The 16980-nt window shown below is 46.1% G+C and overlaps 1 protein-coding gene across 5 annotated transcripts in view; it reads left to right on the forward strand.

Annotated features, from left to right (window-relative positions):
- Positions 1–14813, forward strand: part of Nedd4l (NEDD4 like E3 ubiquitin protein ligase) — a 344790-nt gene extending 329977 nt beyond the window's left edge. For all 5 annotated transcript variants that reach the window (XM_052742322.1, XM_052742323.1, XM_052742326.1 and 2 more), the window contains 5 exons: positions 3926–3985; positions 5302–5409; positions 7057–7153; positions 7745–7817; positions 9945–14813. In XM_052742322.1, coding sequence (XP_052598282.1) covers positions 3926–3985; positions 5302–5409; positions 7057–7153; positions 7745–7817; positions 9945–10047 — 441 coding nt within the window. In that variant the 3' untranslated portion in view covers positions 10048–14813. The remainder of the gene's footprint in view (positions 1–3925; positions 3986–5301; positions 5410–7056; positions 7154–7744; positions 7818–9944) is intronic.
- The last annotated feature ends 2167 nt before the right edge of the window (positions 14814–16980 follow it).

A 16980-nucleotide genomic window follows, 5' to 3' on the forward strand; every position in this document is an offset into this window, starting at 1 on the left:
GCCGTTCAGCTCTTTATTAAACCATTAAGTGTTTTAGACAAAGTAAACACAGCTTCACAGAGTTAAACAAATGCAACGTAAACAAAAGTAACACAGCTTAAAATATTTTACATTTCCTCCTTTTTGTCTAAATAAAAATAAAGTTTTTAACTTTAACATAGTGAAACTACATACAACAAAAACAATTATCAAGTAGGAACTACATTTACAATATTCTGACCATTTATAGTTAGCATATTCAAAGAAAATAATGCATTATCTATCCTATCTTAGTGAATCCAAAATTTTACACCTAACTTACTTTCTATCATAACTAAGAAAAACTGAAACTCTAATTATTTAGCCTTTAACTCCATCAAAGACCCAGAAAGATATAATATTCTTTAACAACAGAGACATTTGGCTACCTAAGACAGTCATCCGAAGTTCCTCTGCAATCTTGGGGCATCCATCTTCAGCCTACAAGCCTAGAGTATCTGGCAAACTTTCCAGTGAAGCGGGAACTTTGAAGGACTGTCCTGCCTTGTTTTGGCAAAATTCAGCAGCCTTTCTCCTGTGGATCCTGCATGTCCAGTCTACACAGCACATTGTCAGCAGTCAAAGGCAAGAACAGTTTCTTTGCCCAGTGGCTAACCTTGCCACAATGAAAGCAAGCTCTGTAAGGAGTTTATTCAGTGCTCATCATCTTCTCTGAAGTAAATTGGTGCTGCCAGGAGCAGATGTCTCATTATCATGAAAAACTTTTAAGTTAACAAAACATTTTAAATGCCATATTCTATAGGTCTTTGAAGCATTTGAAGACCATCTATCTATAATATATCTATTTAACCTAGAAAACATACCTAACATATCTAAAAAATTGACTGTTATATATGACTGACTACTGACCTAAGTTCCTTGATTATCCTATATAGTTTATAATAATAGCTTTCAAAAACTAGGAATTTACCTTACATTTTTAAATGAACTGCATAGGTACAATACCTTAAACAAGAATAGAAACATAATACAATATGTTGTAACAAAAATAACCTTAAATTTGTATCAGTATACAAAAATCCTTTAAACAAGAGTAGAAACATATGTACATTATGTTATAACAAAAATGACCTTAAATTTGTATCAGTATACAAAAGTACATACCAATACAAAATATTTGAAATTAATAGTTGTTTTTTGGTTTAAAGTAGATTCAGTAATCTACCTTTTTATCTTATCATTCCTATATTTCCACAAATTATAATAAATATCCATAACCCACCAAATAACCAAAAACCTCCCACACTCCACTTGGGAATGTGGATGCTGTTTTCTCCATACTGCTTCCTGCTGTCTGGATGAAGGCATCCCCAGGGATCCCTGAGAAAATTTTAGATAATGATCAAGTCCTGGGTAGACCAGCAGTAACCTTTGCTGATAGATATCACCTGACAAGTTTCAGGAGGTCTCCCTTGATGACACCTGATCCATATTATCCTGAAAGAATCCACAGCCTCTCCTCTCCTGTGGGAACAAAATTCCAAAGCACTTTTGATTTCCATTTGACACATTTTTTTTTTACTTGTTTTTAAAGTTAATATAGCCCTAAAGTATCTAGGTTGGTTCAATTCTGCAGTCCTGCTCACAATCCCTTGTCTGTCAGCAGCTGTCGTTAGCTCAACAACAATCAAAAAAAAAAATTCAAAATCAACACAATAACATACAGGATCCAGACTCCCTGTGTATTTCCCATTTTACGTGGCTTTTTCCTTTTATATTACTTTTACTCTCTCTTTAAAGACTTTATTATTATTTTTAAACTATCCATTTCTTTCTGTGACTGTACCCTTTTTATTTTCTTAAGCCTACTCACATTGTTAAACACACTGTAACCTGTTCAGAGGTATTTTCCGTCTGGACCTCTTTTATTGCATATCTTCAGTCTTTTTTGACCGTATGGACAAACCTTTAAGCTGCTAACCTACACCTGGATCCTCCAAATGTGGCTCTCAGTTGGGTCTGCCCACTTCTAGGGTCGTGAAAACCAAGTGTGAAACTTGTGGCAGGTTAGAGGTTTGTCTGACCAGGACCTGCATTCAACCTTCCTGGAGTTCTGGAATGCTGATGCTTGCACTGTGGCAGCATCTTTAATTAGTTTTTTTGTTCCTACTTAACATACTGGCTGTTCAAGGGCTTGCCAGCAGACAGAAACTCTTAAAGGAGCCGTATCCTCTTTTTTTTTTTTTTTTTAATAGCTTTTTCTGGCGCTGTGGTAATTCGAGGGCCATGTTGGTACACCAAGATGTTGGGGTTTTCTGCTACAACACTCCCCTTTTCATGCTCTGTGTTTTTCTGTGATATCCAAATACCACTTTTCTCCCTGCGATGGAATGAAGCCACTACCTCTCTCATGAATAGTCTACCACAGAGGACATTTCCCAGCCCTTTTTTTTTTTTTTTTCCTTTTTAACCATAAAGTATTTCATGTTGGCAAAATGTGAAATTTCTTTTTAATAATGATAATATTAGTTACTTAAAAGCAACGAGAGGGTCTGGTGAGGTGGCTCAGCACGTAAAGATGATTGTTGCCTCCAAGTCTGACCACCGGAGTTGAGACCCCCCAGTGTCACTGCTAGAAGGACAGAGGCCAGCTCTTGCGGGGTGTCCTCTGACCCCCATCCATGCATGCACACAATAAATACATTTTGAAGGAAAAAGCCCAAATCCCGTGGTAGTCATTTCCAGGAACCTCTCTCATGGAACGGTTCTCTTTAGCTCAGTGGCCTGCACACCATAAAGATAGCGCCCCACCCTCCCAGCAGGAAGTGCATATATGCCAGGGCCTGGGAACATAAGATGTGAGGGTGACCGTGACTGTGGTACCTATTGCACTGTATTTAAGGAGGACGTCCCGGGAAACAGATGTGCCCAGCCCCTGTCGTCGACTGTTTTATTACTCTTTTGGCTCTTTGCTTTTTTGGAGGCCCACCACCCAGCTCCCAAATAAACACATACAGAGACTTATTAATTCTTAGGAATGCCCATAGTTAGCTTGGCTTATTTCCAGCCAGCTTTCCTTAGCTTAGATTAACCCGTCTTCCTTTTGCCTCTGGGCTTTTTCCTTTTCTTATTCTGTATATCGTACTCTTACTTTCACTCTTCACTCTGTGGCTGGCCCCTGGTGTCCTTTCTCATTCCTTCTTCTCTCTCTCCTTCTATTTCTTCTCTCTGCCTGCCAGCCCTGCCTATCCTTTCTCCTGCCTTGCTATTGGCCGTTCAGTTCTTTAGTAGACTACCAGGTGTTTTAGACAGGCACAGTAACACAGCTTCACAGAGTTAAACATAAAAGAATGCAACCCATCTTTGCATCATTAAAACAAATGTTCCACAGCCTAAATAAATGTAACACATCTTAAAGTAATATTCTACAACAAGCCCCGCCCGGCCCTCAGGAACCATAGCATCTAGAATCTCTTCCTGGGTCACCCCCTAATTAATGACAGCCCAGGACAGAGCCTGGCTGCTGTTCGGTCTGTTCTCTGTGCTAGCTTATGCTGCCTCCTCCTCCTCCACCCATGACGACAGCTATTTTTAAATGAGTCTCTTCCACGTTTGTGGTCTGTGCATTTTAGGACACACTGACTCACAAAAGTGTGTCATAAATTGCTTTTGCAGTCCACCTGCCTACAGTATCCCTAGTATCACAGGGTTTCAAAAAGGGTGAAGTGCCGGAAGCTTCTAGACTGTACGCATTTTCGAGCTCCTGTACATGACTTGCTGTTATTGGAATTGTGGTCACCTGACACTGTCACTGTCACTGCCGCATGAGCCCGCAGTACAGAGTGAGCCTCCTCTGGCCGACCACAAGCTTATTCAACCCTTGAAATTGTTCTTTTTTGAAGAAAAAAAAAAAGATGTTTAAGATGTTTTTATCTTTTCCTTTCAGGGATTTACAGAACTTCTTCCAATCGATTTGATTAAAATTTTCGATGAAAATGAGCTGGAGGTTTGTGTTATCGATATATTTTATTTCCTTACTTTGCAGATGGCGTTTTTTATTTTCTCTGACATATTGAATGCTCTGTTACGAGGCCTGTCTTCTAATCTGGGGAAGCTAGCAGTAGTAGTCAAAGCGATTCGTTGCCTGTGACAGGGCAGTTGTGAGCATTTCTAGGGAGCTGCGCTGGGTGCATAACCCAGTGCTCAGGCAAAGAAGTCTGCAATGTCTGTGGAGGAGCCTGGTCCACTCCAGCGCTCTAGGACAGTGGTCTGCTGGCACAACCAGGCCAGCCCAGTCCCTTTGTTGCCTCCCAGTCTCCACCTTGGCATGTGGTTGAAGGACTTGGTCACACTATAGCCGTACACCTTCTCCAGAGTCTGTAAAGGAGACGTGACCTTGACCTTGAAGTGGCTTGTGTTGAATAAGGACCATCAGGAGGCCCCCAGGTGGTAGCAGAAAGTGTGCTTCTCAGCTTCGGTGTAGATGAGGGAGAGAGCAGCTTGAAAACCAAAAACCTGTCCCACCTTGGGTTGTGTCGAAGCACAGAAGGAAGGAGGTTGCATCTGTCCACAGCTGTTCTCTCCAAGCCCATGTCCAACAAAGCATGCCTCAGAGAGTTTAAAGGGGGAGTTTCGAGATGAGTGTCATGGGAATTCTGTATTGCACGCACTACAAGCGGCTGTGAGAAGTGAGCCACCTCCCCAGATGACTCAGCCAGGCTGGTGCCAGGGAGGCCAAGGAATCAGCTTTCAGGCTTTGGGAATGGTTTTCTTCCTGCTGTATTTTAGTTCTCCCGTGGGAATATCATATTCATTGGAAACTCCTATGGATACGAGCAGACTTTAGGCTAAGTACTGATTCAGGGCACCAGTTCCTGCCTGGGTGCCCACAGGACGCTGGAAGGATGAGGAGGTCGTGTGTTGTCACCTGGATTGACCCATCTGGGGGAGATGAGTTCTTGCTGTCATGGGGACTAGTTCAGATATCTGAACAAGTAACAGCCAGGATCCTGTGCATCTGCTAATGCAGTACAAGGAACTCGGCAGCACTGTGCCCAAAGCATGCAGGCTGGAAAGATGACCCATGGTCTCCAGTATAAAATGTCACAGTCTTGCATGCAAGTCAGTTAAGAAACCACGCCCCCCCTTCCTCTGCCAGCTCTGGTGTGAGTGTCAGGGGAAGTTCAGCCCATGCATCTGCTTTGTTTGGCTCTCCTGAACTGCTGACTTACCTGCTTGTCCAGTGACAAACGCCAGCAGAGAAGAGAGAGTTCTCAACTTGCATAGCCCACCTCGTTTACATCTGACCCATTTCCTTACCAGTTGCTGATGTGTGGCCTTGGTGATGTCGACGTGAATGACTGGAGACAGCATTCTATTTACAAGAATGGCTACTGCCCCAATCATCCCGTCATCCAGTGGTTCTGGAAGGTAACCGCAGCTCTCTAGGCCCAACCTCTGCTTCAGGCTCTTCCTCCAAACCAGAGAAGTCCTCATCTCCCTGTCAGGCCTCTTGGGGGAAATCAGAGCAGGAGCATCTTTGGGAATAGGCATGCCTTCAGGCTGGTTCATGAATGTGTAAAAGTCATTTTCTCAACTTTTTTGTTTGGTTTTTGGTTTTTTGGGGGTGGGGGGGTGTTGGTTTTTCAAAACAGAATTTCTCTGTGTAGTCCTGGCTGTCCTGGAAATTGCTCTATAGAACCAGGCTGGCCCCGAACTCACAGAGTTCAATCTGCCTCCTGAGTGCTGGGATTAAAGGCATGCACCACCACCACCCAGCTTCAGCATTTTTTTTATTCCAATAACATTTTGATTTTTATATCTTGCAACCCAAGATGCAAATTAAATTTGATTTACTATCTTAAGGGCCAATGTTTGGGTTCTGTTGGGCTCAGGAATGGTTTGTCAAAGACAGTAAACTAAACATAAAAAAAATTAAAAGATTATTTACACACACAAAAAAAGAAAGTCGGCCCTGCATGGTAGCATACACCTCAACTCCCAGGTCTCACTCATAAGCCCAGCACTTGGAAGGCTGAGACAGGAGAATTGGAAGCTTGAGGCTGGCCTGGGACACGCAGCAAGTTCTGGGACAGCCTGAACTACTTACCAGACAATCTTTTTTTTAAAACAGGGTCTCATTATGTAGTCCTGGCTAGCCTCAAAACAGATTCACCTGCCTCTGCCTCCAAAGTGCTCGAAATAAAGGTGTTTGCCACTAAAACTGGCAGATGCTGACTTCAAAAAAAAAAAAATGGCCGGGCGGTGGTGGCGCACGCCTTTAATCCCAGCACTCAGGAGGCAGAGGCAGGCAGATCTCTGTGAGTTCGAGGCCAGCCTGGTCTACAGTGTGAGATCCAGGAAAGGTGCAAAGCTACACAGAGAAACCCTGTCTCGAAAAAACAAAACAAAAAAAAAAAAAAATGAGAAGAAATCAACTAATGTGTTTTAACTTCTGAATGTCTGTTTCTAATGTTTCAAGTACCAGTAAAAGTACAGAGAGAGAGAGAACCAGAATTGTCAAAGACCAGAACTTGGCTTTGATTTGGGGTTGTTTTATAGAAAATCAAATCTCATGCCTAGGAATGCCGGTTCGGTTCCTGCAGCAGTTGGGATCTGGGAGGTGGTGAGGAGCCTCACAGATTGGTTCCGAGGCCCATCCTTGCCTGGGTTTCCTTCTGTTTGTAAAGTGTCCTTAGGGAACCTCTGTGGCCACATCTCGTCACCTGGCTTCCCTTTGTTTTAGATACTTCGGGAACACTGCCTGGTTAGAATTGGCTTCAGGGAGACGACAGGCCTCAAACCCAGAAACCTGAGCTTGAGGCCATCAAAGAGTTTTCTTTTTATATCATTTATTTTAGCCCATTGGCAAAAGCAAAAAAACGGGACCCAGCGATGCTCTGGATAAGATTAGAGAGGGTGGGATCGTAACAGCCATCTATAAAGGGGAGGCGGTGCCGGTTTTCAGAGTCAACAGTGCAGGTGCCTCTGGGGCAGCATAAATGAGAAGTTAGTTGCCTGCCTGCGTCACAGCCGTGTGTGCGGCGCGGTGACGTCATGACCTTCTGCCTCCGGCAGGCTGTACTCCTGATGGATGCTGAAAAGCGGATCCGGCTACTACAGTTTGTCACAGGCACCTCCCGAGTACCCATGAATGGATTTGCCGAACTTTATGGTGAGTGTGGCAAGCCCCAGACTCCTCTGTCCTGTGAGAATCCAAGCAGGCAGCGTCCTGCCTGCCTGCCACCTTGGCCCCTTTTTCCAGACCAGTTTAACTGTATTAGTTCCGCCGCGACCCGTGGAGACGCAGAACAGAGGCACAGATTGAGGCGGTGTTTGTATGGAGAGCCTGAAACTTTCTCCATTTTTTTTTCCTTTTTTTTTTTTTTCCCTCCATAGTTCAGGTTTTCCGTTCAGCTTTGAAAACCAGATTGTCAGAATCATCCATATGGTTGAAACTGGTCCCCGGAAGAAGGGCCCCCGCCCGCAGACCCCAGGACTCTTTCTGCTCTGGGCATCAGAGCTCACGGTGCATTTACTTTCCCCTGAAGTGGAGAGGCCTCGGCACCGGCACCTGTGCTGAGCCTGGCCCACTTCAGCACTGTAGGGGAGCTAGCGAGGCCAACCCCTGAGCAGTGCAGACCTGGGCAGACACCCCCCCCCCCCCAATATTCCTCCCTCCCCTTTAACTAAGTCCCACCACAGCTTTGTTCTCCTGCTTCAAGCCCTGCTGATGTGTCTGTTCTCTTTTTTTTTTTTTGCCCAGGTTCCAATGGTCCTCAGCTGTTTACAATAGAGCAATGGGGTAGTCCTGAAAAACTGCCCAGAGCTCACACATGGTAAGTAACAACATTCCCCGTGGGGCCTGAAGAAATGGCTCAGTGGTGAAGGGCACCTGTTCCCCTTTGAAGAGGACTTGAGCTTGATTCCCAGTCCCCACGTGGTGGCGGCTCACAACCGTCTGTAACTCCAGTCTCAGGAGATTTGATGTTCGTAGGCACTAGGTTCGCATGGGGCGCACGTGCATCTATTCAGAACACTGAGACACATCAAAATCAGTGAACCTAAGCCTGACGACCTCAGCTGGGTCGCTGGGACCCATGTGGTGGAGAGAACCAAATTGTGCAGATTGTCTTCTGTCCTCCACATGTGTGCTGTGGTACACACACATGCGCACAATAAATAACGTTTCAAATAATTACGGACAAAATTCCCCCATAGCAGCATCAATTTAAAAAGCCTATTCACACAGTCCCCATGGCGACCCCATGGCGGGGCTGACACCTCCAGAAGGTCTTCTCTGGCTGGAGACAGGGGAAGAAACCTCAGGAATTGGCTTAGAAGAGTCACATAACCCCCCAGCCCAGAGACAGACAGGGCCCAGTGGGTTTTACAGCAGCATTCAGCAAGCTCCCTTTAGTCCAAACTCAGCTGGGGTCCCACCTAGGTTTCTACACAGGCGAGGAAGTCGGGAAGTGTGGTCCTGCCTTTCTCAGCACAGCGAGGGTCCAAAGCCTGTGCCGACCGAGACCGTGCTGAGCTGACGTGAACACCCCGTTCTCACCCACAGCACCCCTGAGAGCCTCTGTGCAAACTGGCAGTGGAGGAGCTGGCTGCTGCCGGTGGTGCCCTTCCCTCCGCGTGGACCGGCATGGCCACGGCCTGTGTGGTCCTTGCTGACATGCACGCTGATTTCAGACCGAAATCGGCCATCCAGAGCGGGCACCGTCCACAGTTCTCAGCCTTTATCCTAGGGAGGATGTCTGCAGAGTTCAAACAGCTTCCTGACAGGGGCTAACAGCCCCTTTTAAACGCTCTTGAACAGGGTAGGGCAGAGCAAATACTCAGTAAACGTTGGGCGAGTTGGTCTTAGACGCCATCTTTTGAGCACATGCTCCCAGCCCCTTCTGTGTATATTCTCATCTGACCCGCCCCCCCCATCCTCCTGTGAACAGGTTCTCCTTTTTACATTTGAGCAGACAGATTCAGAGAGCTGAGATGACTTGGCCAGTGTCCCACAGATGGTAGGGACAGGGTTTGAACTTGGCCTGTGAACAAGCGGGCTTGATTTCTTGCAGAGGCCATCCATCTCTATCCAAAGACCTCCTTCTCGAAGGGTGAGCCATACCTGCCCCACCCCGGCTGAAGCCTTCCTAGCTGACAGGGCTTTTGTAAGGAATGTAGCTCACTCTCTGAACCTCACTGGTGGTCAAACTGGATAGCAGAGGTGGCTCAGTGTTCTGGAGCTCAGGCAGCCTGGACTCTGCTCTGGAGCCTGCAACATTCCTGGGAGTGGGACCCGTGGTTCTCGGGCTTCACCTCCTAGCTGAGGAATCTGCATGTGTAGAACACATAACCTTAACCTGCTTCACACCTACAGAAGAGCACGTGGCTCGAGCACGTGGCTCAGGCACGATGGACCAGTGATAGTGTGAGGAAGCAGTTTGTCCATCCTTCATTCCTGAAGTGTGCATGCCTTATGCTCTGTGGGTTTTCTTTTCTTTTAAAAAAGGTTCCTTTTTTATAACGTGTGCGTGCATGTGTAGGGTGGGGCGTACATGCTACCAGTGTGGCCAGAAGACAGCTGGTGCAGTCAGCTCTCTCCTTCCGCCTTTATGTGGCATCTGGGCATTGAACTCAAGTCGCCCGGCTTGCCTGCAAGCACCTGTACTTGCTGAGCCATCTCGCCAGCCCCCATGGTTAGTCTCTCTGTGGAGGTTGGTACCTGTCTTACCTTTGTGTCTCCCTCCCAGCAGCAGAGGGGTCAGGGACAGTTGAAAGACTGTTTTCTTTTCCCCATTGATTGTATGACCTGTTTGGCATAGACACTTTCCTAACTAGAATTTGGCCTTGGGTAATAAAAGTGTGGCTTTTTCTTTTGAATAATTCCCTCGCTCACATAGCCAGTGCCCATGAGCCAAGGAGGAATGGCGGCCACTCACCACCGCTCTCCATTCCTTTGGCAGCTTTAATCGCCTTGATTTACCTCCATACGAAACCTTTGAAGATTTGCGGGAGAAACTTCTCATGGCTGTGGAGAACGCTCAAGGCTTTGAAGGGGTGGATTAAGGCCTCCGGCGCCGGGGACGCTGCCCTTCCAGCAAGTTCTGCGTGCACTTTTTGCATTTGCCTGGCAGACTTTTGCAGAGCCGGTGGCAGAAGCAGTTGCCTGGCCTGGCTCTGGAGCCCAGCTTGTCCAGGCCCGTGCCCAAGTTCCGCCAGGGCACGCAGCCCCAGCTCAAGTACCACCCCCTGTCACCACCGATTCTCAACTGGTTGACGTGTACACTGATCACATTTCAGTGTTCTATTTATGTTGTGCCTCTGCAGGCAAAGCCCTTAATAAATATTTTGCAGACTTTCTAATGACAATGAATGGAATTAATCACGCTACAGGTATAGTATTACAACTCATGTTTACTTTTTAAAATGATTTAGACCGATTTTCAGATTTTATTTCATTACAATTAAAGATGTCTCATGTACTTGGAAAAGTGAGCATATTTTTTTTTTGTATTTGAATTTCATATCAAGCTTAATGTCAGTGACATTTTTATTTTTGAAGTACTTGGACACTCTCACTCTCTACTTTATTAGCATTGGAAAACTCATTTTCTCCAGAAGCCTTCTACACAGACCAATGCTTGGAAAGAATTTCAAATAGAACCTTAAGCATAACAATTTTTTTTCCACGCTCAGAATGAAAATAAACTGGATATTACCCTTTTTTTGTACAAATTTAGATACCAGGTACAGACTGGAAGAATTGTAACATAGCATGATATCTTTGCGTTAACTTGAAAGGGATGACACCACTGTCTCTTAGAAGTGTCGCCGTGTGCCATCACACATTGAAGACAGGGTTGGACTGTCCTTTCGCATCGGAAGCCCTTCACCTTTCCTGTGGCCGCACAGCCTCTTCTGACGCTGTTTTTCGCTTTGGTGTTTGTGGAGACATTGCCAATGGCATTGCTTGATTCAAAACTGAGGAAGCCAGAGTCAGTGGTGTTCTGTCTCCTTGGGCTAAACAGTAGCTAATAACCCATTCTTGCTGTAACTCTGGCAATTCCAAAGGCACTTTATGCAGGTTTTATCTGGTTGTTGGTTTTTTGTTTTTTTTTGTTTTTTCCTCATAAACCATGTGATTGTTTCTTTCTTCCTGCACACATCCGTCTGGTGCGGTATCTTATCAATTGTGTGAGTTAGGCTCCTCGTGAACACAGTTGTAATGCTGAGTGAGCCTCCACACCGGTCTTCTCCAGCCATTTTGTGATTTCTACTCGACCACAAGGATTTACTTACTCTGCACTTAGCCAAGTTGTGTGGCATAATGACCTATTTTGCATGCTTCGATACTGTGTACTGCCCCCCCACACCAAGTCATGTCTATTGTGTGCTAGTTTAAAAGTGAGTTAGAAGACCCAGTGGGATCCACTGAGCTCGAGCTGCCTGGTTGGCAAGGGTGAAAGAATGTGGGTGTCTGCAGTTTGTAAGTCTCCGTTGCAGAATTCTGTTGTGTTCTGAGAAGATGCCTGAGGCAGTGTGGGAGTTGAGCACCCCTGCTGTCCCTGTGACTTGTGTTGTCCTAGACACCCACCCCACCCCCCGGAAGTTAGGGGACACAGGGTGTTTTGATCTCTTGCCAGTTGTGAAATGACAAAAAGAGTGTGGTCTCTGCTACATAAGGAAGGGCCTTCAGTATAAGAAATTGCTCGTGTTTACGCAGCTGTGGGTGCCACGAAGGAGCCATGGGCATCCTTGGTTGGTGAAGCCCCAGAGGGTCGAATCCCACCAGGCTGAGCTTTGGCTTCTTTCCATATGCTATCGAGTAATTACAAAAACAGTTAACACTCTATTCTATCCTTGCCTTCTGGTGAGATTGTTTTTTCTCCTGTAGTTAACAGATATTGGGGGTGGGGAGGGGTGTCTTTTTTTAATAACCTGCCATGTCCAGAACTATCTCTCTGTTACAAAGTGTGCCAAAGCCTGAGCTGAGCAGTGTTTTTTGATTGAAGAAGAAACCAAAATCTGTTCTAATAACTGGGGTTCTGTAATTCTGTAGGCTCTAGATGGAACCACGTTATTCACTAAGTACAAAGTAGTCAAGTCCTTTAAAAATGCAAAAAGGGCCAGCAAGATGGCTCAGTGAGTCGGGGTGCTTGTCACCAAGCCTGACAACCTGAGTTCAATCCCTGGGACCCACCTGATGGAAGGAGAGAACTGATGTCTGCAAGTTGTCCTTTGACCTGACCCAGACATGATTTTTTTCATTAAAAATATGAAAAAAAAAAAAAAAGACTTAATTCCGATCCTTGCTAAGCCAAGAGCAGGAAAGGCCTGTTGAAATACACTCCTGAGAGTCCTTGAAAGGCCAGTCAATGTAGCACCAGTTTACTGGTCCGTAATTCAGATTTCAGCGGTTGTTACTGAACTGGAGCATCGGCCTGTTAGAAAGTAAAAATACGGTTCCCTGTTGATTCGGTTTGTGAAGTATTACTTGTTACCTGAAATGCCTGATGTCTTGTCCCCAGATCTTGATGCCCAGGCCTGGTCATCTTTGTACGATAATTGTACATGGCAATGGAAAGTATGCCGTCCCTGGGGGACAAGAGGCGGGTCATTCTTCGGGCCCCACTGCTGCAGACAGTAGTTGTGGATCATTCACCTTGAGGCTGCAGAGGGGCTTCCAGGATTCCGCTTCCCTGTGGAAGGACTTTGAGCATCAGGTGGCTGTCTTGTGTTTCTCTCCCTGCTCCTTTTAGTCCATGGTAAGCCTGGATTGGCCTGCTGACTCCAGAACAGGTGGTAGGCGTTGGTCTATCCTCGGTGTCTTCAGTGTGCTATCCTCGTCTGTCTGTAACACCAGTCTCTACTTTTCTGTGGCCGGTCCTCTGGCAGATCACAAGAACCAGAGATGCGTACTTTATTCTTGTTTCCAGGGCCGATGGAGCTTAGTGGCAGAGTGTTTGCCTAGCATGTACTTAGCCGTAGATTTGATCCCCATTGCTGGGGGCGGGGAGGGGTGTGGATAAGATAAAAAATTCTGTTTCTGAGGACCTTAAGCAGGAGACCGCAGAGAATCCTGACATTCAGGGCAAAAATGATACAAAGCGACTTGACCTTGACACACATCTTTTCCCCCATAAAGGCTCAGCGGCAGACTCATGGAAGTGGGTTGCAAAAAAAATGTAACCACTTGTATGTACATCTCACATGATCTGTTGCTCTTGGTCTCACCAGATTCCAGTTTGTTCTGAGAGCCAGGCTCAAATACAGCAGCTTCTAATGTGTTCTCTATTTTCCTGAGAGTCTCGCATCTCACCTCTGAAATTTGGAAGTCTACAAAGAAAGCCTGGGTCCATCTGCTGCCCGGCTCATCCCCCCAGGATTAGCTGTTTTTCTGTCTGCAACTCTCTACTCATCTCAGTAACAGAAGGGAGATGCTATCTGTTGTCGTTCACTTCCTGGCCAGTAGGGGTGCTACTGTGCAGGGTCACTGCCTGCCTTTCTCCCTGTCTGGCTCCCAGAAGACCACATGCTACCTCTGTTTCCTTCATGCATTGGGGTATATCCTAAGTCATGTCAAAACTGCCAATTTCAAGACTAGGATATGTTTAAAAAAAAAAAAAACTCCACTTTGTACCTTAGATTTTAAAACTGGGTAGAAATGTGATATACATTGGACCACTTTTTTAATTTCTATAAGCCTTAATGAACAGTGTATATACGTCTGTGTATGCACTCCATCCCAGAGTGTTTTCAGTGTGTCAGAGAAAAAGCTGTAGCGTTAGGACATGAGCCTGTCTAGGGTTCTCTAGGAAAAGGGGTAGCTTTCTGTTTGGTAGGAAATTTTCCAAGAAAACTTCTCATTCAGCATCTATCTTTTATTTGAAATGTTAACGCTCCAAGTACGTGTTTGAAGCAACATGTCTCTTTACTGGCTTTGTATTTGTAAGGAGCGGCAGTAGAAATCTAAGGGCATCTGTTGGAGCGTGACCTCTGATGTACTGCATTCCCTCCACGGTGTCTCGGTGTATTGACAGCCTTTGCTGTGACCATGGCCTGTGTTGACAGATGTCTGTTCTTGTGTAAGCCAGTCTACACCTCATACTCAGACTGATTTTTGCGTACCTTGTCACAGTGTTCTTCATGTTGACTCGGTGACCCTGTTCTTCCTCTGGCTACCCCAGATGTAACATATATACATATATATGTATGTATGCTGTCCAAATATATTTGTATATATTTGTATAGCATTTTTACACCTTAGGAGTAATCTGGATTCAAAAGGGAATGAGAACTTAGTCCCGTCTACAGTTTTCTCCAAGTCACGTCCTGAGAATTCTGACTCTCAGCGCCTGAGAACCCTAGAAAGGTATTGGCTTGCTATCATTTCTTAATTCAGGATCTGTTATCAAATGAAAACGTTTTTTTAAAGTGACTTTGAAGGTAAAAAGAGTTTCAAGCATTCCAAATGAGTTCTCAGTGTTTCTTAACTTTTTATTCTAATCCTACCCCTAACAAAGCTGAGTGCTATTTGATACAATGGTCAAAACCAAACTACCTTGATGTTTTTTCTAAGACCGCTTAATGGCTGATACTCGCTTTCCCAGTCTGGGAAGCTCGAACCTAGCTTGAATCTGGTACACACGCCAAGTTCCACAGTCAAGTCCTTTTCTTTCTTCTTGAGAGATATAAAGAGATACTGTAGCTTGTTTTCCTGACAGCAAATGGGAAAAAAGAAAATGTGACAAAGTGAAGTTGTTGTAAAGCGGGGATGCAACTTGTCAAATATTTAATAAAGAATTATGAAAGCTGGAACATTTCCTACATAAGTATTATGGGTTGTCTGATTTAATGCTTCTTCAAGAATCTACCATTTTAATTGTGTCAAAAGGTTTGAATGACTGCAGATTTAAGGTGTGAGCATCTCCTTACTCTCTGGTAAGAACCCCACCTTAGGGATGAACTCTGCCCTGAACGCATGAGGTAAACATAATAAGAGGTTCATTTGCCCTCATCCACATGCTGGGTTTGGTCTTTTATTAAGCGTAAGAATTGCCAACTTTATACAACACTCGTGATCCTGTTCCTCCATCTCTGCAAAGGCTACTGACGTCACGGCTGCTTCCCAGGGTGCCCTGGACGTCGGGAGAGTGAACGACATTTAGCAGCCAAGCCATGGTGGTTCTCAGAAAGGTGTTCTGGGTATCCAGACGTGTGTCAGTTTCCCATTAAAATTCAGTCTCTCTGTTACTCGGGGTGGAGGAAGCCTTGTCCTTTCTCATGGTACTGCCCTCTCAGTGTCCTCACCCCCGCCCCTCAGAGACTGCCAGCCTGTGACATCCGAGCAGGACTGAGTGTCGTCAGCCCTTGCTGTAGTTTCATAAGCTTGCTGCCACATCGTCACCAGCACCCAGGACTCCCGTCGTCTCACCCAGGCTTGGGAGGAGACACAAGTACAGGTGGGAAAACCCCTGTAAATACAGAGAGAGAATTGCAACTGCTGTGCAGTGGCTAGGTTGGTTAACCCTTAACCTGCTGTCGGGTCCATGTGATGTTGACGTTTCCAGACTCTTAGGACCCCTGACGTTAGCGGTGAGCACAGTTGTTCCCAGGGTTGACCGAGGAGCCACCTCAAGCAATCGCCACCTCTCGTCCCTCCCTCTGGTACTCACCTCCGAGCCTGGTTCTCAGCACACCTTTCCAGAGGGTGGAGGTTGTGGGTTGTGTTGCGACATTTGACCTGGGTAGGAGAAGGTCAAGCCTGAGTTGAGACCTGGTGTGTGCTGATTCCACGGGTAGCTTCCAGAACCAGTTGCACACTAAGGGCCTGAGGAGATTGAGAAGACTGATCTCCTGCTGCGGTCTGCTTGGGCCCAGCGCTGGGGAGAGGCGTCGCTGCTTCAAGCCGACGCCTTCCATTGTAGCACCTCTGGAATGGCTGCCCAGCTGCTACCTTTTCTCCAGCTTGTGCCCCGTGCCACTGATGTACCGCCCTCCTTTTCTCCCTCAAAGCCCAAGCTGGCTCAGGCTGCCTTTCCACTGGCTGCAAATCCCAGAGCCGGAAGAGTGCTCTGGGGATAAGGTGGGTGGAGGATGCCCAGACCCTGCTGGAGACAACCGAGGCCGTCAGCCACCTCAGGTGTGCTGGCCTCAGCCCTGGGAGATAGGCAACTGACAGGGCGGCCTCCTGTTGGAACTGTCGAGCGGGCATGTGGTGCAGGAGTTGGTGGAATGTTCTAGGCCATTCTGTAGGCTCTAGGCTTGGAGACTGGTAGAAAGTCTTCGTTCTCTCTGAAGAAAGGGCTCACCTTACAAATTAGTTCCCCTGAGGTATCGGGTGACAGAGTAATAGTAGCACCAAGCTAAGCACTCAAGGGCAGGAAGAGAAGCCTGTGTGGTAAGAGGGGACCTTGGATGGCTGCCTAGAACAGCCCCTGGGGACACTCCAGCAGGCTCTTCAACCAAATCCGAGATAAAAGACACATTTAGGCGATTTCTTTATGTGTGTTTATATGCACACACTGTGATTATGAGTGTGTGTGTGTGGAAGTCAGAAGATGCCTACCCTCTTTTTTTCTTTTTTTTTTTTTTTTTTTTTTAAAGACTGGCCTAGAACTCCCCAATTAGGCTGGAGCAGCTGGCCTTCCATCCCGAGACCAGCCTGCTTCCTCTTTGTTTTCATAGCTTCTGGGCATGGAACCCATGTCCTCCTGCCTGCAAGGCAAGCACATTACCAACTGAGCCATTTCTCCAGCTCTGACTTGGACAATATTCCAGAACACTCTGTGTATGCCTCCTCCAAGCCAGTTCCCACCCTCACATCTCAAAGTCTTTCAGAAATTTCTGTTACATAGTAGCATTACTCACGTATCTAGAATTTCATGCAGAACCATGTAATTTATTCCAACCATTTTTTTTCTAGTTAGTATACCTGTGATTCCTTAACCTAATAAAACTTGGTAAGCCAGGACTAAGGATGTAGTTCAGTTGGCAGAG

Source organism: Peromyscus californicus, unplaced genomic scaffold (genome assembly GCF_007827085.1).
Source record: "Peromyscus californicus insignis strain IS unplaced genomic scaffold, ASM782708v3 Scaffold_17__1_contigs__length_78620276, whole genome shotgun sequence".
Taxonomy (NCBI): Eukaryota; Metazoa; Chordata; class Mammalia; order Rodentia; family Cricetidae; genus Peromyscus; species Peromyscus californicus.